Genomic DNA, 21,495 nt, shown 5'->3' with positions numbered 1-21,495 from the left:
CATGACCTCGCCTAAAATGAAGAAGAATCCCTTTCTGGGAGAACTTCAAAGACTGCTCTGGATTGGGAGCCAGGGTTTGGGGTGGGAGAGAGAAATGGGGGGCTGACCAGGTTTTAACTGAGGCAATAGACTGAAAGTTGCTTCTTAGGCCTCAGGTTCTGTGCCCTGGGAGGTAGGGACCCTGAGTCCTGCCTGAGTAGAGTGGTCAGCTAGTGGTGCCCAGCGAGATGTAGAGCAGATGCCTGAAGTATGAGTCAGGGGCTCAGGGCCGAGGGCAGCTGTGGGGGCCTTCAACCTGTCTTGGGCAATGGCAGCCTATGGGGAAGGAGCATAGAGAATGGGTAGCCAGGGATACAGCGAGACAAGCATGGTTGAAATAGACAGATCTGACACACCCGAGTCAACAAGGGCAAACAGGCCAGAGCTGGAGGGTGTGCTTGGAGCTGCTCGCAGAGAGACACCTGGCAGGCATGTTCCCACGCAGCAGGTTCATGCAGTCGGAAAGTTGCAGGGTGTGACTCTTGCACTGCCATCTGCATGTGCAGGGATGACAGCTGGGTGCTTCGCATCCCCCGGTTGTGACATCAAGACTGTGTCCCCTGGAGGTCACTTCCCACCCTGTGGGGAACCACAACCTCTACGGCTCCTCCACAAACAGCGGCTGGTATCACGCGGGGTGAGGTGGGGTGTCCCCAGACACTGATAAGACAAGCTCAGGAAGACATTGCTGCAGGGGGTGAGCATGAGGATGAGGTGGGAACTTGTGAGATGTGGCAGTGGGGCAGGTTAGCTCTCTTCTGGGGACTTGTACAGGAAGTGACCAACCACCGTGTGGACGTAGCAGGTTGCCTGATGAGTCAGTGCGACACTCCAGGGAGGTCCATGTGTGCCTGTGAGCTAAATGCTGTCCCCCAAGTTTGTGTAGTAAAACCTGAAGCCCCAGAGTGTCAGGATTTGGGGGCAGCCCCTTGCGGGAACGGTTAGATTAGATCATGAAGATAGGGCAGGATCTGGTGGGTGCATCTGTAAGAGAAGGAAGATAAAGGGCTGGGACATGTTGATAAAGCGCCTGGCTTGTAAGCCGGAGTGTCTGGTTCCCGCCCCAGGATCTGCGTGAGAAGTCTAGGTGTGGTGTTGCCTGCTTGTAATCCCAGAGCTGTGGGTAGGGCAGGGAAAGGAGGATCCTTGGGGCTCACTGACCAGCCAGTGTTGGTGAATTCCAGTCCAGTGAGAGACCCTTGTCTCATAAAATAAGGTGGACAGCTCCTGAGGAGTATCAGCTGCGATTATCCCGTGGCCTCTGTGCACGCCCCCCCCCCCACATACCCACCCACGTGCACACACATACCCACCCACATGCACACACATACACCCCCACATGCACACCCATGTGCACGCCCCACACACATACACACCCACATGCACACACATACCCACCCACGTGCACACACATACACACCCACGTGCACACACATACCCACCCACGTGCACACACATACACACCCACATGCACACACATACACACCCACGTGCACACACATACACCCCCACATGCACACACATACACCCCCACATGCACACCCATGTGCACGCCCCACACACATACACACCCACATGCACACACATACACACCCACGTGCACACACATACACACCCACGTGCACACACATACCCACCCACGTGCACACACATACACCCCCACATGCACACACATACACCCCCACATGCACACCCATGTGCACGCCCCACACACATACCCACCCACGTGCACAGACACCCACATGGGCACCCACATGCACGCACACACATACACTGCACACGCACACACACATGCAAAAAAGGAAAGAAAGGAAGGAAGAGAAAACGAGGAAGAGACATTAGAGGGCTTGCTGGCATTGTCCCCATCTCCTGGGGGAGGACGGGACAGAGCGGAGGAAATCCACCTGCCGGGAAGCTGGTGTTCATCTGGAAGAGCCCACCCGGATACCAGAACTGTAAGAAACAAAGTCTGAACTCAGATCCAGTGGTGTTTTCACTGAGCCATGGAAGTGTGAGGCCTGAGAGAGGGGATGGTCTTGTCTGAGCAAGGAGGGAAGGGGGACAATCTAGTGCCCAGGTCAGGGAGCCCTCTTGGGGACAGAAAAACAGCTGTGTCCATTCCTCCAGACCCCTGGTTTCCCATCCAGGACTCAGTGGATTGATTCTGGGACCCTTTAGCCTCTAGTACCTTGGAATTCCCAGAGAGGGGCCCTGGTGTCTGCATTTTCACCAGGCCCCACTGTAAACTGGGTCCATATGCACACCCCTCTCATCTCGGTAAGAGCAGGAATTCAAGGTCATCCTTGGCTACACAGTGAGTTCCAGATCAGCCTGGGCTACCTGAGACCCTGTCTTGACAGATCAAACAAACAAAATGGCCAATGTTCCAATCAGGTGGCCTTTCTACAGATCCAGTAACAGATCCCAGACTCCCTTCTCAGTTACTGATTCAACTCTTCCCCAGAAGGTCTGGTGCGTCGGTCTCTCCATCAGTTATAGTTTAAATATAAAATGTCCTCTATAGGCTTCTGATGAGTCTGATCTGCCAGGTCATATTGTGCAGACTGACTTTTCAGCCACACTTGGCCTGAAAGACCCATTTCTTTTTTTTTTAAATATTTATTTATTATGTATACAGAGCATTCCTTCCATGTATGCCTGCAGGCCAGAAGAGGGCACCAGACCCCATTACAGATGGTTGTGAGCCACCATATGGTTGCTGGGAATTGAACTCAGGACCTCTGGAAGAGCAGGTAATGCTCTTAACCTCTGAGCCATCTCTCCAGCCCCTGAAAGACTCATTTCTACAAATGCTTCCTTACTCCATTTCAAGGGTGGGGCGTGATTGCTCACCAAGGAGAACCCACAAACACCATTAGCTGCCACGCCACCTGATAAATGACTGGAAGTGGGAAGGGTATTGCTTCATACACTTATCAGGGTAAATTTAGCCTGGGGAGCTTGGTATGTTAAAAACCATGTGAGGCAAAACAAACCCACGAGCTTACCAGACAAACAAGGGTGGAACTTCCTTGCCTGGACCCCATAGCATGACAGATGCTTAACAAACACAACAGCATCCATGGGTCCGCCCCACCACTGTCATCTGTCACCCAGGGTGTGTAGCAAGGACACAGAGAACTGCTGCTGGGGCTTCTCTTTGGCCCATCCTCTGTTGACAAGGCCTTCTCAGTGGCTACATGCTGTCCAGCTGCTCAGTGGCTACATGCTGTCCAGCTGCTCGGTTGCTGCATGCTGTCCACCTGCTCGGCGGCTGCATGCTGTCCACCTGCTCGGTTGCTACACGCTGTCTACCTGCTCCACCTTTGGGGCCTGCCAATCCTGCTGCAGGGCCTCTGTCTGCAGCTGGCTACGTCCTCACTCTCAGCCCTGACTCTTATGATCTGATTTTATAGAAGTAGCTTCTCTCCCCATCCTTTTTTAAGATAGGGTCTAAGCCAGGCAGGGTAGTGCATGCCTTTAATCCCAGCACTCGGGAGGTGGAGGCAGGCAGATCTCTGTGAGTTCCAGGCCAGCCTGGTCTACAAGAGCTAGTTCCAGGACAGGCCCCAAAGCTATAGAAAAACCCTGTCTTGAAAAAACAAACAAACAAGAAAGAAAGAAAGAAAGAAAGAAAGAAAGAAAGAAAGAAAGAAAGAAAGAAAGAAAGAAAGAAGGCAGGGTCAGGTAGAGCTCTGAGTTCAAGACCAGCCTGGTCTACAGAGAGAGTTCCAGGACAGCCAGGGCTACGTAGAGAAACCCTGTCTTGAAAAACAAAAACAAAAACAAACAAACAAACAAAAACACCACTTAAAAAAATAAATATTAAAATAACACAAAATAATCATGAATATGCCCTCCAGCTCAGCTCTGCCAGGCAATGGTGCTAGCCTGATCTGAAAAGATCTTCCTCCTCCCCTCCTTCCCTATTTCTTTCTTACATTTTTGAGACAGTCTCACTAAGTAGCCTAGGCCACCTCAAAACTACACTCATAATCCTTCTGCCTCAGTCTCCCAAATTTTGTGATCACAGGTGAGCACCACTTAGGCCTGGAGAGGGAGGGCCACTCGCAGACACACCCAAGTCTCATTCACAGGGCTGTAATGGCGCTCACCTGCCTCATCACCCACTGTGACTGAAGTAGCTAGAATCTTGTGACAGGATGTCACCACACCTGCCTCCACATAGTGTTTGCTCTTTGGTTTGGGTGTTTGTCATTTGCTCAAATGTTTGTCCTGAGACAATTTCATGGTGTAGCCCAAGTTAGCTTCAAACTTGTTTTGTAGATGAGTAGGTGAGGCTTTCCACTCGCTATGTCACTCAGACTGGCTTCAGACTCTCAGCAATCCTTGTGTCTTAGCCTCCTGAGTGCTAGGAGACCACACCTGGAATTCACAGACAGTACAGGCTGTGTGCGAATGGGCAGACTGCTTCCTCCCAAACCTTAGCGAACTTAATCTCCTGCTGTGCCTGAGCGTTCCCTCTAGGACCTGGCTGGTGGAGCATCTAGGGTCTAACACTTCTCCCTGTGCACACAGCACCCAGAGAAGCAACCCAAGACCTTTCCAAGGTCACAGAGTCTGGTTCGGGCACGGCTAGAGGTTAGAGGAGCTGGAAAGGAAGAGAGTTGGGAGCCTGGGGTGTGGCAGGACGCAGGAGACAGGGACAGGGTCTGGCCTTCAGTCAGAGGTCAGGGGTCTGTAGGGAGTGGAAAAGGCATGACCCTAGCAGAGAGCTGCCAGAACACAGCTGGGGCCCCATGCCTCTGCCATGATTCCTTTGTCCTTACCCAGCCACTCAGGGCTCTTGACAATGAGTGTCAGTGTCCTCTAATGGAGTGAGCGAGGGGGTGAAGAGAGGGCCATGGACAGAGCCACAGGGGTCTGGGCATCCTTACCCAGGCTGTCAAAGAAAAGGGCCGTGAGCAAGTTTATCCAGGTTCTGTAATAAAGCAGCCCCTAAGCACCATGGGTAGACAGACTGCTAGAGAGAAAAGGCCAGGCTTGTGGACTGGAGTGGGTGGGTGATTGGTGGGCTGGAGGGACAGTGGCCTCTAGCTCCTGCCCTGCTATCTAGGCTCAAGTCTTGCTCCTCTGCTGAAGTCCCTGCAACCCATTTCTGTGACCCTTGCTCCTGGGTGGGCAGGGTGCAGCCAATAGGCTGTACTTCTGGTAGAAGAGATGGGTCCTGGAGGGGCTTAGCGGGGACACCTCTTCCCTGAGCCCCCACAACCAACCAAGGATTCTGTTCTGCAGGGTGAAATTCTAATGGGGTTGAGAGCGATACAACTCAGACCCTCTCCAGAAAATACAAAACTCTTTATTAATCATTTTCTACTTAAAAAAAAAAGGCCCCCTGTTCTGAGGGGGGGGGGGAACTTGTGGGCAAGACACGCAAAGCTCCAGTCAAAGGCTGTCACACCCCGAGGTGTGGCATGCAGGCAGGAAGGGGATCTCGCTGATCTCGGCTAAGGCACTCCCTTTAAACAGGGATGGGGGTTCTGGAGGGTGACCCTCATCTCCCTGGAGGAAGTTCCAGGTGGCCCCAGGTTCTGGGAGGGGAAAGAGGACCCTCCAGCAGATGGAGGAGGACTTTGGGGGACCCTCAACCTGAGACACAGTAAACTAACACTGAAAAGCGGGAAAGCTGAGTCTGAGGGCCAGGCTGGGTCTCTCAGTGTTCCTCAGTCCCGTCACCACCCAGAGCCTGCTCAAAGGGGCAGGGCCTGCGGCAGGGGCCAGCTGGCTCTGTACCTAGGGCCCCTGCCTGTGGGGCTTCCTCCTCCGCGCAGTCCCCCTGGCCCTGCTCGCCACCACCGCCATCCACGTCGCTCTCATCTGAGTTGTCCTCCTCCAGGTAGCGGTAGCCTCGCAGCTTGTGCTGTGGCTTTGGGATTCGCGGCTGTCTTGGCACCAGGCCTTGCTGCAGCTTCTGTTCCATCAGCAGGTATGAGGTTGTCGCCACTACCAGGGTCACCAGCAGCACTGCCAGTTTGGCCTGGGAGCAAGGGAAAGGAGAGGTGACATCACTCCTTTCTCTGGTGTCCGTCTCCTCCACCAGGAGCCTCCTGGCTCTCCCCCTCCCCAATCCCCTCACGGAGTATTTCCAAGGCAGCCTTTGAGGACAAAGTTCAAATTCCAACACTGACTTTAAAGTCACCACATTCCAGTAGGACTCAGTTTTCCAACCAAAAAGGGGCTAATCTCTTTGCCTCAGAGAAAACACGAAGGTCTGAGGAAGTCTAAAAGCAGCTCTGGCTTCCCTAAACCACAGGTAAATTATTCCCTAGCTGTAAACACAGTAGGACACTGGAGTGCATAGAGGCACAGCCTATGCCGGGCGATGGTGGCGCACGCCTTTGATCCCAGTACTCGGGAGGCAGAGGTAGGCGGATCTCTGGGAGTTCAAGACCAGCCTGGTCTACAGAGCTAGTTCCAGGACAGGCTCCAAAGCCACAGAGAAACCCTGTCTCGAAAAACAAAAAAACAAAATCAACAACAACAACAAAAAAAAAGAGACACAGCCTATAATCCCGTTGTTTAGGAAGCTGGGAGGTTGGGGGGATTCTAAGAGTTCAAGGTCAACTGGGGCTACATTTAGAGATTGTGTATCAGGAAAAAAGAATATATATATATATATATCTTTATATATACATGTATACATACATACATATATGAAAAAAACCACCACTGCAATGCTTGCCAATGTTTTTCCCTTTTGTCTTCAGTGCTGGTGGTGAGCCATGTCTGTTGTATGTGCCAGGAGAGCATTCACCCCTGACGTGCCTTATTCTTCTTTTCAGACAGTTCAACCCACACCCAGAAGTAAACACACAAATGCATTTGTATTTGTATGACCATTCCCTGCCATTTTGACTCATTTCATTTTCTGAAAATAAAAATGATGCCCAAAGCTGAGCCTGTTAGAGCGTGCCTGTAACTCAGCTCACAGGAGGCCGAGGCAACGAGTTCAAGGTCAATCCGGGCCACCTTGAGACCCTGACTCAAAGCCACAAATAAACCCGAACAAAAGCATGTGATTAGGACCTGCTAAAATGGCCTGCTGGGGTTGGGAGCAGACTAGGAGCTTAAGGGTACAGTTGATGGGTAGCAAGAATGGGCCCTGGGTTCCTTCTCCACCACAATCAGAAACAAAGCAAAAGCTGGGCATGGTGGCATCTTAACCCCAGCACTGGGGAGGCAGAGGCAGATGGATCTCTGAATCTGAGGCCAGCCTGGTCTGCAGAGTGAATTCCAGGACAGTCAGGGAGCTACATAGTGAGACCCAAAACAAAACAAAAGTCTAATCAAAAGACCATGAAGACATGGAGGAGTTCATTCCTACAGGATCTGAAAGGAGAAACCCTGGGTGTCCAGGAGTCCAGAAGCTGATGAGCAGGTGACCAAAAAACCCACAGTTCAGCTGGGCATGCCCACAGAGACCAAAACTAGTAGGTGAAGCAACAAGTAGGGTTCTGGGTTGGGGGGTACGCCATGGACTAAGGGGTCCTGAGATCAGTGCCTGTTAAGGGGCTGTGAAATCATGGTCTGTTTCCCGGTGAGGCATGGACACCCAAACTCCCTCCCTTCCTCACCTTCATGGGCAAGCTGGAGCCCAGGTACACGACAAAGATGGCCACGGCCTGCCACCAGTGGTAGATGGTGAAGATGAAGTCCTGCCTCTCTTTGTCTTCATATAGGATGCCCAGGAGTGCTGCAGGCAGGAGGGACAAGGCAGGTAAGGAACCCTGTACCAGTTCCAGCTCATAGCCTGGAATACCAACCAGGGCTGTGCGCTGATCCTTGCCTATCCCCTAGTGGAGACTTTGGTTAGTGCGCTGTCAAGATGAGCCTACAGCATGTAGCCTGTGGCCCCACACACTGTTTCTCTCCCTCACCAGGGGCTTGGAGAGAGACCTTTCCACAAATCAAACCTGGAATGGAGTGGGCTAGTGTCCTGAGGGATCACTGAAAGGCGGTAGAGAAACAGCAAGGGACGGGCAGTCAGGGAACTGGGAGTCCAGGACTCAGGAAAAGCCAGAGGTTCAGAAGCTGACACTACCGGTTATTTAAGGAAAGCTACGTAAATTTCCAAGACTGGCCAGGTGGCGGTGGTGCACACCTTTAATCCCAGCACTCAGCAGAGGCAGGCCTGGTCTACAGAGTGAGTTCCAGGACAGCCCAAGTATACATTGAGAAACCCTGTCTAGAAAAACCGAAGGAAAAGAAAATCTTCAAAGCTGACGTTTCCCAATTGTGGAATGAGTTTACACCGGTTGTGTGTTGGGCTAGAAACTCTGAAGTTAGAAAGTGGCACAGCCCTGGCTGACTGCGGCCGCTACTTACTAAGTTCAGGCTCAGGACATGAATACTGCCATCATGTGGCTCAGGGGATACTTGGAACTATTAACCATCAGACCATCAGAATCAGTGTCATTGAGGACCACCTACATGACGACCATCTGAGACCAGACAACCCCACAGAGCTGAAGCCTGGCCGACTATAGTTGCTTTTCCTAGGACCTCACTCCAAATTTGGGCATGGATTCTGAGACTGGGCAGGGTGGGTTTGGGCTGTGCCTAGACCCTCTCCAAAAATAAAAAAAATAAAATAAAAAAGGCCCCCTTATTCCCAAAACTAGGGAGACTGAGACAGGCTGATCTCTATGAATTTGAGGCCAGCCTGGTCTGCATAGCAAGTTCCAGGCCAACCAAGGATACATAGCAAAACTATGTAAAAAAGAAGAGGAAGAAGCCATTGTGATGGCTTAGTGGGTAAAAGGTACCTGCCCCCACGCCTAACCGACCTGTGTTCAATTCCCAGGACTCATGTGGTAGAAGGAAAGAACCGACTTCCACAGATTGACCTTGGACCTCCACACTCATGCTATGACATACACTCCCACACACATGTATCCTAAATAAAGAAGTAACATAACGGGCCGAGAGATGGCTCAGTGGTTAAGAGCACAGGCTGCTCTTCCAGAGGTCCTGAGTTCAATTCCCAGCAACCACATGGTGGCTCACAACCATCTGTAATGAGATCTGGTGCCCTCTTCTGGCGCGCGGGCATACTTGGAGGCAGAATGTTGTATACATAATAAAAATAAACAAATAAATCTTTAAAAAAAGAAGTAACATAACATAATTAAATATTTTTAACTCTTGGGAGGCAGATGAATATTTGAGTTCAGGGTCAGCATGGTCTTGTTCCAGGACAGTCAAGGTTACACAGAGAAACCCTGTTTCAAAATATAATAATAATAATAATAACTAAAAAGAGAAAAGAAAGGCGGCTGACAGTGGCTCAGCCCATAATCCCAGTACTCAGGGATCTAAAACAGGATCAAACTGCTACAAGTTTGAAGCCAGACTGAGTTTATGGTGAGTTCCAGGCTAGCCTGAGCTACAGCGTAAGACCTTGTCTCAAAAAATACAATTGGCTGGGCGGTAGTGGTGCATGCCTTTATCTCAGCACTCAGAAAGCAGAGGCAGATAAATCTCTGTGAGTTCAAGGCCAGCCTTGTCGACAAGACCTAGTTCCAGGACAGGCTCCAAAGCTACAGTGAAACCCTGTCTCAAAAAAAAAAAAAAACCAAAAAACAAAACAAAACAAAAACCAAAAAAAAAAAAAAATACAATGGGAGAAGGAAAAGACTGAGTGTGGTGGTGCACGCCTTTAATTCTAGCGCTAGGGAGGCAGAGGCAGGTGTGTGTGTGTGTGGATTCAAGGCTAGTCTGGGATCTATATGGTGAATCCCAGGCAATCCAAAGCTCCATAGTGAGGTCCCAACGGGGAGGGGGAAACCAGAAAAGAAAGAACCCAGTTCTGTACCTACATCTGGGGTACGGATAAGTACCTGCCACTGTTCCCCTCCATGGGAGCTCCTGTGCCGTGGAAATTATTACAACATGGTATTTGAGTGCTGGTGTGAGTTTTTATGTACTCTCCCTAGGCCTTCACAGAGCCTTCACCTACCCCGTGTGTCCACATACTCAGTGTGATGTCTGCCTGCCACAGCGTGGAGCTCTTACACTTTTCCAGAGTGTCCACGGGACTTCCCCATCTCTCTGTAGAGTGACCACAGGATTCTTTCCACACCAGACTATGCCAAGCAATCCCTACCTACTTCTACTATGCCCACAGAACTCCAGGGCAGACCCCCTAAGTCCACTGTAACCCACGGGATGTTAACGGTCCCAAATCACCCAGAGGTGGCTATAGCCTGCCCCTCCACCATCCCAGATAGGCCAGTCCCTAAGGCTGTACTCACTGCTAAGTCCGGTCTTGTTGAGGGCACTGCCCACGCCCCAGAGGGCAGCCACAACGTAGAGGATCCAGCTGTGATGGAGGACCCGAGGCAATGGGGCCCAGAAAAAGAGGCTGAGGGTGAGCAGCAGGTGCAGCCCTGCCCCAGCCACTAGGGGCACTGAGCGAGGCAGCCACAGCCCCAGCAGCCCCAGGAACGAGGCAGCTGAGGCACCCAGGCTGTAAGCTATGAGCAGGTAGGCCAGCCGCTCCAGCCCCACGGAGCACACGCCATAGCCCTGAGAAAGAGAGCAAAGGTAAGCCAGCTGGTCCTGGCCCTTCCCTCACCAGCTGCTACTTGAGGCCACACATTGCCCTATCTGGATCTCCTGGCGCTAGTTCCCCTTTAGGCTAACTACAGAAAGCGAAAGATGTCTTGTTCAAGGTAAAGGTAATGGAATCAAGAGAAGGAAGAGAAACAGAGGGAAGACCCCTCTGGCTTGGGGAGCCCAACACCAGCCTTGGTCTACAAGCATCTGTCCAGATCTCAGTCCTGGTTAGGAGGGGAATACTGCGGGATATCCTTGGACGTAATAATACACCCATGTACCGTGCGTCTGAAATTCAAGTTCAGCCAGATGTCTTGTCTGTACTTACCAGGGCGAAACCAGTGCAGGCAAAGAGGACCTCAAAGCCGCTGTAGATAAAGAAGGGCACCAGATGGCGTAAGCGGAAGTCACGCACGTGTTTGAAGGGCAGTTGGAAGATGTTGCCCCAGCCGACGCTGCGCAGGTCGATCTCCTCCGTGGGCCGGTAAGCAGCTCCACATAGACCCAGCACCTGCAGACAGGAGCTGTGAAGGGATCCTCAGCCAGGCATCCCTCCACCGACACACCCACAGGTGTGACACTCCGCCCCAGACACGGGTCCACATAGGGCTGCCACCCTATGCCAGATGTAGTGGCGTACGTCTTTAATCCCAGCAGTCGCGAGGCAGAGGCAGGAAGATCTCAGTGAGTTCAAAGCCAGCCTGGTCTACAGAGCAAGTTCCAGGACAGCCAGGGCTAGAGAGATACCATTTCAAAAAAAACAAAAAACAAAAGAAGAGAAAAAAGCAGAAAAGGGCTGCAGTCCTGAGGTTCCCCCCCCCCCAAAAAAAACCCACCTACAAGCCTAACCGAAGTTGTGGCATACCAGAAAGGTTTCCACCCAAGGCTGTGTCCCAGACACAACCAGAGGCCGGCGCCTTACTTTTTGCACTTAGCCCCGCCTCTAGACCTAAAGCCACACCTCCCCGCTCCTGTCGCTAGGGGCTTTAGTTCTACCTTCCAGTACGAACCTCAGTCCAGAGTGACACTTGCCAGCCCATGATCCTGGGTGGTGTTCCTAGTCCCCTCAAAGGTCACAACCAGCCCTATGGGACCTGTCCCCTCTTTGTCCTTTTTCCTCTGACCTTGGAGGTCCCAACTTCAGCCTTGGTCGACAGGCATCTCTCCTACAACCATAACTCAGTCCTGATTCTCTACTTAGGTTCCCAGCCTGCAATTCCAACCTGACCACATATAGGCGCTAGCACGGAGAGAACCGGCTCCCACCCCTCCTCCCCACCAACCCGAGACTCACCAGCAGCATGGCCAAGAAGGCCACCGCCATGAGCACACTCTCTACAACGATGAGATTTCGGCTGCGCGGCAATGTATGCAGAACCGTCTTGTTGAAGCCAGTCAGGATGCCGTGGCTTTTAGTGCCTGGAATGGTGGGTGGAGACCCGACTAGGGCCACAGTAGAGGTGGGGTATAGGGGCATTCAACATTCTTCCAGCAAGCTCCTTGGGGGATGGCAGTTTGTGAACGGGGCACCATCCACCCCCACCTCCATGTCTGCAGCCCTGAAAGGCGCAAAGGAAGGCCTAGGGTCTACTGGGTGATGGAGTGTGAGCAGGAAGTAGGCTTTGGAGGCCCCGCCCCCTGCCCCAGGACTGACCGCAGCTCTGCACGTTGGACAGCGTGTGGTTCAAGTCGTACAGGTAGTAGTTGAGGAAGTAAATCATAGGCAGTTGCGCACATGCGAAGCTCAGCTGTGGGAAGGAGGGCAGTCGGGTTCAGAGCTCAGGACAGAACTAAACAGGAGGTGAAATCTAGGGAGGAGTCTGAACGCCACCCCCCAACTCTAGGGATAGCTCAGCAGTGGTGATGGGGTGCCCATGGCAGGAGAGCTTCCTTCTGGTCACTGTGGACAGGGAGGAGCTCTCCATCACTAGAGGCGATCGAGCAGGGTTTGGCTCAGGAGGGCTGAGAAACTGTAAGGTTGTGCTGTGTGGGATCTAGAATCCCCAATCTGCCTCCCCGGGTTCCTGGAGCACTCACATGGAAGAAGCTATAAAAGATGGCCTGGAAAACCAGGAGATAGGGTGCGTGGGAGCCGCGTGGCGGGCGCTGCTGAGGCCCCTGCTCCTCCTGCTCTTTATAGTGGGAGTACTCGTAGTACTTCTGGGACATCCTGGAGCACAGAAAATGAGGGTTTTCCCCACCTGCCATCTGCCACACTTCTTCCTGCAACTACAGCTATAGGCTAGCCAGCTTCAGTGGGGAAACTGAGGCCCAGAGTCAAAGGCTTGCCTGGGGTCCCCGAGCTGAAGCTGGCAAGGACATAAATATTGCACCTGTTCTCCAGCTCTGCTCCATTGCCCATCAGGCTCACCTGGTAATGTAGTTGCCCATGGAGGCCCAGAGAGGCACAATGGCCATGCCCAGAGCCACAGCAGAGGGCACCAGCGTGTAGTAGCGTTCCCAGTAGTTGGTAGAGACAAAGAGGGCATAGATGCCCACAGCTAAGAACATCATCCACTTGGTACCAAAAAACCTGTACAGAGGGAGGGACATTAGTACCACAGCCTAGGAACTGCTGTGGCCCCAACCATCAGGACTTCAGGTCCCAGTTCTTAAGGCTGGGGGGGGTCACAGGAAGCCCTGGCCTGAGAGCCAGGGGCTGAAAGATGCAGTCTCAGAGACACAGACACAGCTGCGATGGCAGCACGGGCCATGCCACGGGCCTCTCACAGCCATTGCGAGGTGGACCTCTGACCTCCACACATGCACATACACACACAAAATAGTAATTTAAAGAATTAGGTAGGGGTTGGAGAGATGGCTCAATGGTTAAAAACACTAGAATACTGCCTGTTCTTCCAAAGGGCCAATTTCAATTCTCAGCACCCACGTGCTGGCTCACAACTGGCTGTGATTCCAGTTTCAAACACCTTTTCTGGCCTCCAGGGGCAGCAAGCATACAGATGGTATGGGCAGGCAAAACACTCTACATATAAAAATAAAATAAAATATAATTAAAATAAATCTTGTCAGGTAATAGTGGTGCACATTCAAGGCCACCCTGGTCTACAGAATAAGTTTCAGCACAGCCAGTTCTATGTAGAGAAACCCTGTCTTGAAAAACAGAAAAAAAGCAAACACACACACACAACACCAAACAAACAAACAAAACCCCAAAATCCTTACCAAAATAATGTTAGAAGATCAGGAAATAGATTTGGTGTTGACCTCTGGCTGTACACATGTGCACACATACACATGCAAACATACACAAAAAATTTGTCAGTCCTTTTTTATTTTTCACTCTTGAGACAAGGTCTCTTTGTTTGGTTGGTTGATGTTTTTTTGAGGCAGGGTTTCTCTGCATAGTTCTGACTGGCCTCGAACTTAGAGAGCTGCCGGCCTCTGCCTTACGAGTGCTGGGATTAAAGACGTGTGCCACCACTGCCCAGCAGAGACAGGGTTTCATTGTGTAGCTTTGTCTGACCTGGAGCTTTGTATGTAGACCAGGCTGAACTCAGCTCTTCCTGGCTCATCCTCCATTACTTGGATAAAGACATCTTATTCCAGTGTGTGTGCCATCACACCCAGTAAAAAAAAAATTTTTATCCTTAAGGAAAGAAAAAGGCACCAGGCCTAGGGCTATAATAGTGGGTAGAGTGCTTGCATAGCACACAAGGCCCTGGGTTTGATCTCCAGCACCACATGAAATTGGGCATACTAGTTATATGCCTGCTCCACAGCTTCCAGGCATGGGGGGGGGGGGGGGAATGTCAAGAGAACCAAAGCTCAAGGTCTCATAGGTCCCAGACTGGCCATGTGCATTCTTGGTGCCCCCTAGAGGCCAGAAGTGGCATTGAACCCCTTGAAACGAGTTACAACCAGGATGCTGGGAATTGAAATTGGGTCCTTCCATGTCAGCTCCGGATACTTGAGACCCTATGTGAAAGTAAATGAAGTCAATAGGTAACACACATTAGGGCTTGTGCCACAGCCTGGTCAGTGCTAAAGCGCCTGCCTAGAGTGCATGCTGTCCTGGATTCCATTACCAACACTTAAGAAGGAGGGAAAGGGGGCAGGAGATGCACAGCTAGTGCCTGTGCAGGCTACATGGCCCTTTGGAAAAGTGGCCTGGCAATCTGATAGGAGACAAGAATGTGGGTTTCAGCCACACTGCTAGGTCTCAAACATACCAGCTACCCACTTCCCCTCTGTGTAGAAACTGCGAGATTGCTTCGTGTCTAAAGTAGTAGCAGCTACCCTGGCTGTATGATGGAACAAAATAAGGGTTTTTATTAAAGGTGATAAGTTTCAAAAGGAATAAAGCCGACCAGCATGATAGCACATGCCAATAGTCCCAGCTGAACCAGGAGAATTCTGAGAGTCAGCTGGAGCTGGTGGGTGAGACCCTGTGTGCAGGCTGGTTGTATGCCAACTTGACACAACAACTTAGTCATTTAGGAAGAAGGAACCTTAAATGAGAAATTGCCTGAAACAAGTTAGCCCTTTAAAAAGCCTATGATGCATATTCTAGATTGTTTATCAATGTGGGAGGGGGCCCTGCTCACTGTGGCTAGTTCCACTCCTTGGCTGGTGGCCCTGAATGCTATAAGAAAGCAGGCTGAGAAACCACGAGGAGAAGGCCAGTAAGCAGCACCCCTCCAGGGTCTCTGCATCAGCTCCAGCCTCCAGGTTCCTGCCCCGATTTCCCCCAGTGATGGACTACAAGCTATAAGATGAAGCAAACCCTCCCTCCCCAAGCTCCATTTAGTCCCTGTTCTATCACAGCAAAGCCACTTTGTCTTCAAACAAACAAAAGGACCATAAAACCTTCCAAGTGCCTGAAACAGGGTTTCTCTCTGTAGTCCTGGCTATCCTGAAACTTGCTTTGTAGACCAGGCTGGTCTTGAACTCACAGAGATCCACCTGCCTCTGCCTCCTGAGTGCTGGGATTAAAGGCAAGCACCACCTTGCCCAGTGAGGAAACAGCCTTTATTTAATTTTAAACAGAAGGCAAGAAAGCCTGGATGGGATACACATCTGTAATCCCTGCTCTTGGGAGGCAGAGGCAGGAGGAACACCACGAACTGTGGCTAGCCTGATCTACAAAGTGAGTTCCAGGCCAGCCAAAGCTACTTAGTGAGACTTTGTCAAAAATAAAAAATAAGGGGCTGGAGAGATGGCTCAGTAGTTAAGAGCATTGCCTGCTCTTTCAAAGGTTCTGAGTTCAATTCCCAGCAACCACATGGTGGCTCACAACCATCTGTAATGGGGTCTGGTGCCGTCTTCTGGCCTGCAGACATACACACAGACAGAATATTGTATACATACTAAATAAATAAATATTTTTAAAAAATAAAAAACTAAACAAAACAACCCAGGTGATGGTGGCACATGCCTTTAATCCCAGCACTGTGGAGACAGGGGTCAGCTGATCTCTGACTTTGAGGCCAGCCTAGTCTACAGAGCTGATTCCAGGACAGACAGGACTGCTACACAAAGAAACCCTGTGTTGGGGAAAAAAAAAAGAAAGAAAGAAAGAAAAGAAAAGAAAAGAGGACAGGAGCTCATTCACCCTATCTCCCCTTCAGGGGTTTGATCAGGCTACGGGGGATTTCTGCAGTGTCCAGGAGGCTGGACCATATATGCCCCAGAGCTCAGGAAGACCTCCAACCTGACCTCCAAGCTGAGGCCCTTGAGAACTGCCGTTCACACAGTCATCGTTCACTGGGCTGAGGACTGGGCTGTGACTTCACAGCTTCAGTCCAGGAAGTCACCCTGTGTCTGGTAGAAGGATGCCACCAGGCCAGAACCTGCTTGAATCGCTTGCAGAAACCAAATGTGCAAGGGGGTGGGGACGCGGGGGCAAGTTCTTGGTTCCTCCTCTAGCAGGGATTTCCCCCTTTGCTTCTCACTTTCCCAGGCAAGCAAGGCCTCTCTGCAGTTCCCTGCCCCTCCCTCCAAAACCCTAGGGCAGCTCTGCACCCCAGGAAGCCAGGGGACAGCAACTTGGCACCTGATGAGCACAGGTGTGTAGAGCAGGGCAGCGATGGGCGTCACGTTTATACCCATCAGCATCTTGCTGTCGATGTCGGGCAGCCCCATGTTGCCGTACTTCACCTCCCTGTAGGTCTCATCATAATGCAGGATCAGTTGCATCTGCAGGAGGCCTAGGGACAGGGGGCAGCGTGGAGGACTCTAAGCAGTCTGATTCAGAGCAACCAAAGAACCATGGCAAGCTTGGCAGGACGCCAATTCACCTAAGCGACCCATTGCTTTGATCATCAGGACCCGGACAGGGAGGACAAGAGCCCATTCCCACCCACCAGCGTCTATTCTCTGGCTGGGTCGTCGGCAAACTGGCCTGTGCCACCCCCTCCCTGTCCCATGTGTCTGCCGTGCCAACAGCAGCTCTGACCCGGGAACTGAAAGGGGAAGGAGGCCAGCTGGCCGCAAGGTTTCTCTTTCCCAGCTCGGGAGTGGAGGCGGGGTAGCGGAGGGACAGCGGGCTTCGTGCGTCCGCCCTACCCAGGTAGACGCCGTAGGTGAGCGTGCCACCCGCGCTGGCCGCGAGCACGTTCTTGACCACGCCGAGGCGCTTGCGTCGGTAGTAGCGGCGCTCCTCCTCCTCCTCGTTGTAGTTGGGGTACGCGCCCACCAGCTCGTCCAGCTGCGGGCGGATCGCTAATCACACGCTGACCCTACGGCCCTTGCGCCCCCACTCCGCCTTCCCGGAGTCCAGGTTCCCCATCCGGGGTCCTAGTCCCCATCCTAGGGTCCTCACTCCACACCCGGGGTGTCAATCCACCATCCTGGGGACCCGGTCCCCTTGTCCCAGGGTCCTGGTCCCTTTTCAAAGTTCCAGGTCCCCACCCGGAGTCCCATCCTAGGGTGTATGTCACCATTCTGAGACCACGGTCCCCCGTGTGGAGTCCCGCGCCCCATTCTAGAGTGCTTGGGTTCCCTCTTTAGAGTCCCTGCCCCTCCCGGGTGCTCCCCGAAGGCAATCGGCACGGTGTTCCATTGCTTCCCGCCCTGCTCACCGGAGCCTCTGGCCCATCAGGAACTCCGAGGCGGTCCTCATCCCCTTGAGGGCCCGCGGCCCCGGCCACAGGGTAGAGCGGCGGCTCCACCTCCATGACCAGAACCAGACCTGAGGCTGGCAGCGCGCTGCTCTGGGCACCAGCAGCAGGTTAGGACTTCCTTCATCAGAGACCGCCCTGTCCAGTCCGCCCCACCCACCCCGCAGACCGCCTCTTCCCAGAAGTACTGTGCCTGGTGTGTGGTGTATGTGTGTGTGATGTATGCGTGTGTGTGCATGCGCGCGTGTGTGCTGTATGTGTGTGTGCATGCATGTGTGTGTGTGTGTGTGTGTGGTGGGTGGTGTATGTGTTCAGTGTGTAGTGTGTGGTTTGTATGTGGGATGTGGGACATGTGTATGTGTGGTGTGCATATAGTATGTATGTGTGTGTTATGTGTGTGGAGTAGTGTGTGTGGTGTAGTGTGAGGTGCATGTATAGTGTTTGTGTGCTGTGTGTGGTTTGTGTAGTGTGTATTGTGTAGCGGTGTGTAGTATGTGGTGTATGTATGCTGTGTGTGGTTTGTGTAGTGTGTATTGTGTAGCGGTGTGTAGTATGTGGTGTATGTATGGTGTGTGTGGTTTGTATAGTGTGTGTTGTGTAGCGGTGTGTAGTATGTGGTGTATGTATGGTGTGTGTGGTTTGTGTAGTGTATGTTGTATAGTGGTGTGTGTAGTATGTGGTATATGTATGATGTGTGTGGTTTGTGTAGTGTGTGTTGTGTAGCGGTGTGTAGTATGTGGTGTATGTATGGTGTGTGTAGTATGTGGTGTGTGTGGTATGTATTGTGGGGGGTGTGTGTGTGTGGATGTAGTGTGTGGTATATGTGTGTGTGATGTTGCAATTGGTATGCATCTTGGAACCCAGCCTCAAGGAGATGCTAGTTCCAGTCTCAGTTCAACCACTGCAAGACTTTGTGACTTAGGAAACCAATTCCTCAAGCTGGAGAGATGGTTCAGCAGTAAGGGTACTGGCTGCTCTTCCAGAGGACCTGAGTTCAATCCTCGGCACCCACATGGCAGCTTATAACCATCTGTAGCTCCAGTTCCAGGGGATCCAACACCCTTACACAGACACACATGCAGGCAAAACACCAAAGTACATAACATAAAAATAAATTTCAAAAAACCTTAAAAATGAAACCAGTTCCACCTTTCGGTCCCCGGTCCCCCAGTCTGCTCATGCATAAAGTGGAGACACTAGCAGAACCCCCTGGGGCTGTGGCAGAAACACAGTGGGGGTGGAGTGGTTTTCTTGTAGCCCTCACCTCTCAGAAGAAGAAGCCATCTGGTAGAGGGTTGTAAATGCGCTTCCCATCTGGTTTTCTGTGATTTTACTGTTTTCGAAGCTGACTGAAGATTATCAATAAGTATACAAATGTAAAGATAAAGAAAGGAGAGGATGAAGGAAGAGGCGACAAACACCTCCCCTAGAGGGTCCTGGAGAGTCTAGGGGCTGAGGTATAGGGAAGGTATTTGGGCTTTGCTTTTGGCTCGCAAGACCATCTCCAGGTGACGGAGGGTGCTGCTGTGGGGGAGGTGGACTGACGGGTGGGCTCTTGTGGCTTGGTGCCTAGAGGCTCCAGGGCGGGGTGTAGCTCAGCTGCTGGTGCTTGCCTGTCAAGAGCAGAGTTCTGGTTAATCCCCAGCACCATGTAACTGGCTGTGGGTGGCTTGTGTGTTCAACACACAAGGAGTAGAGGAAAGAGGATCAGGGGGTTCAAAGACAGCCTGGGCCACTTCTTGAGTTTGAAATCAGAATTTACTACACAAGACACTGTCTTGAAAAACAAAACAACAAAACGAAAGAAAACAGAGGTGTGGAGGGCGTGGAGACACAGGACAGTAGGGTTTCAGTAGGCATTGGGAAGCCTGGAAGCCAGCCGTGTGGCTGCAGTCAGAGAGGACACCGGTGTTCACTGTCTCAAGTGATGACAAAGTCCATGTGGTGGCCATGGTGAGCCTGAGAGTGAGTGATCGTAGGACTGGGAATGGCAGTGGACTTCAGCATTCCTACAGAATCGAGGGCAGGTGTGAGGCGCGATGAAAGATAGTAGCTGGGGACTGGAGAGATGGCTCAGTGGTTCAGAGCACTGACTGTTCTTCCAGAGGTCCTGAGTTCAATTCCCAGGACCCACATGGCAGCTCACACACGTCTGTAACTCCAGTTCCAGGGGATCTGATACCCTCACATCAATGCACATAAAGCAAAGTTAAATAAAGTATTTAAGAAAAAAGATAGCAGCTGCTGGGCGGTGGCACACATCTTTAATCCTGATTTTTTTTTTTTTTTTTTTTTTTGTAAATCCAGCGCTCTGGAGGTAGAGGCAGGTGAATCTCTGAGTTTGAGGCCAGCCTGTAAAGGGTGAATTCCAGGACAGGCAGGGCTACACAAAGAAACTCTGTCCAAAAAAAAAAAAAAAAAAAAAAAAAAAACAAAGGGAAGAAAGAAAGAAAAAGAAAGAGAGACAGACAGACAAGAGAGAGAGAGAAAGGAAGGAAGGAAGGAAGAAAGGAAGGAAGGAAGGAAGGAAGGAAGGAAGGAAGGAAGGAAGGGTCTGAGATGTGTGTTATAGTGCAGTGGATGGTGAGTGAAAAATATGGGGTGTGTGTGTGTGGCATGTGTGGCCTGTGCTATGTGGCTGCTCTGGAGAAGGGTGTGAGGGACCCAAAAGAAGCCCTCCCAGGGGTGCACCCCTTCAGTCATATCAGCAGAAGGCCCGCGTGCAAGGGGCAGAAGCTGCTGTCATGCTCCTAAAGCCTGTGCTCTCCTCTCAGGCAGCCACTGACTTCAGGACAGAAACCAGGGCTTAAGATGAGCCTCAGCCAGTGAGGCTGCTTCCTGCCAAGTCTGCCAGCCTGGGCTCAGTCCTGGAGCACCAAAGAGTGGGAGAGGAGAGCAAAGGCTGTGGGTCGTCCTCTGAGCACGCACACACACACACACACACACACACACACACACACACACACACACACACATTGTTGTAAAACACCAAAGGAGAGCTTTGGGCTAATAGATGTCACCCTGGCAGACACCCAGTGCCACCTTGGCAAGGCTTCTGTCTCTGCCACTTCTAGTCAGACCATGACAGCTCGAGGCGGCACCCCACTCCTGAGGAGCTACACCCCACATGCTTTCCCAATGCCTTCTCTACAATAACATCTCATGGTGGTTTTTTTGTTTTATTTATTTATTTGTTTATTATGTATACAATATTCTGTCTGTGTGTATGCCTTCAGGCCAGAAGAGGGCACCAGACCCCATTACAGATGGTTGTGAGCCACCATGTGGTTGCTGGGAATTGAACTCAGGACCTTTGGAAGAGCAGGCAATGCTCTTAACCTCTGAGCCGTCTCTCCAGCCCCCAACATCTCATGTTTTTAAATTCTCCTTGTGACAGTGATCGATGTCCCTCACAGGGGGGCGTGGGCTGTGGTGGCTCAGATCTGAAAGCCTAGGCTCAGGAGGCTGAGATGGAGCAATCTGCCCCTAATGTGAGTCCAGCCTGGGCTACAGAATAAGATCTTTTATCAAAAACCCCAACCCCTTGGGACTGGAGAGATAGCTCAGAGGTCAAGAGCACTGGTTGCTCTTCCAGAGGTCCTGAGTTCAATTCCCAAAACTGCATGGTGGCTCACAACCATATGTAATGAGATTTGGTGCCCTCTTCTGGCGTGTGGGCACACATGCAGACAGACTACTGTATACAAAATAAATAAATAAATCTAAAAAACAAAAACAAAACACCCAAACCAAAAGTAGTGATCTTTAGGTCGGGCACTGGAGTAGCTGAAAGATG

General features: G+C 51.6%; 1 protein-coding gene across 2 annotated transcripts; it reads right to left on the bottom strand.

Annotated features, from left to right (window-relative positions):
* Positions 1-5,339: 5,339 nt before the first annotated feature.
* On the bottom strand, positions 5,340-17,820 carry Unc93b1 (unc-93B1 regulator of TLR signaling). 2 transcript variants are annotated; one of them, XM_075972985.1, is made up of 11 exons: positions 17,661-17,819; positions 17,146-17,287; positions 16,634-16,787; positions 12,989-13,150; positions 12,655-12,787; positions 12,272-12,365; positions 11,912-12,036; positions 10,946-11,128; positions 10,314-10,587; positions 7,635-7,753; positions 5,340-6,037 (listed from the first exon to the last, which is right to left on the bottom strand). In XM_075972985.1, exons 1-11 carry the CDS (start codon positions 17,754-17,756, stop codon positions 5,714-5,716), a joined length of 1,806 nt encoding a protein of 601 aa, XP_075829100.1. In that variant the 5' UTR covers positions 17,757-17,819; the 3' UTR covers positions 5,340-5,713. The 2 variants fall into 2 exon arrangements, with proteins under 2 accessions (XP_075829100.1, XP_075829101.1); XM_075972986.1 differs by lacking the exons at positions 5,340-6,037; positions 10,314-10,587 and having other exon boundaries at positions 17,661-17,820.
* Positions 17,821-21,495: the final 3,675 nt, after the last annotated feature.

The sequence above is a fragment of the Microtus pennsylvanicus genome, chromosome 5, assembly GCF_037038515.1.
Source record: "Microtus pennsylvanicus isolate mMicPen1 chromosome 5, mMicPen1.hap1, whole genome shotgun sequence".
Lineage (NCBI taxonomy): Eukaryota > Metazoa > Chordata > Mammalia > Rodentia > Cricetidae > Microtus > Microtus pennsylvanicus.
This window is presented reverse-complemented; position numbering and strand designations above follow the sequence as displayed.

Bases quoted from the DNA above. Each gene is read 5' to 3' on its own strand.
- Unc93b1 (XM_075972985.1), bottom strand. From the start codon at position 17,756: ATGGAGGTGGAGCCGCCGCTCTACCCTGTGGCCGGGGCCGCGGGCCCT. The intron at 13,151-16,633 runs GTGCCAAGTTGC...CCCTCTGTACAG, and splicing joins TACACACCTGTGCTCATCAG to GTTTTTTGGTACCAAGTGGA. The intron at 10,588-10,945 runs GTAAGTACAGAC...TCTCTTTCTCAG, and splicing joins CCTGCACTGGTTTCGCCCTG to GGCTATGGCGTGTGCTCCGT.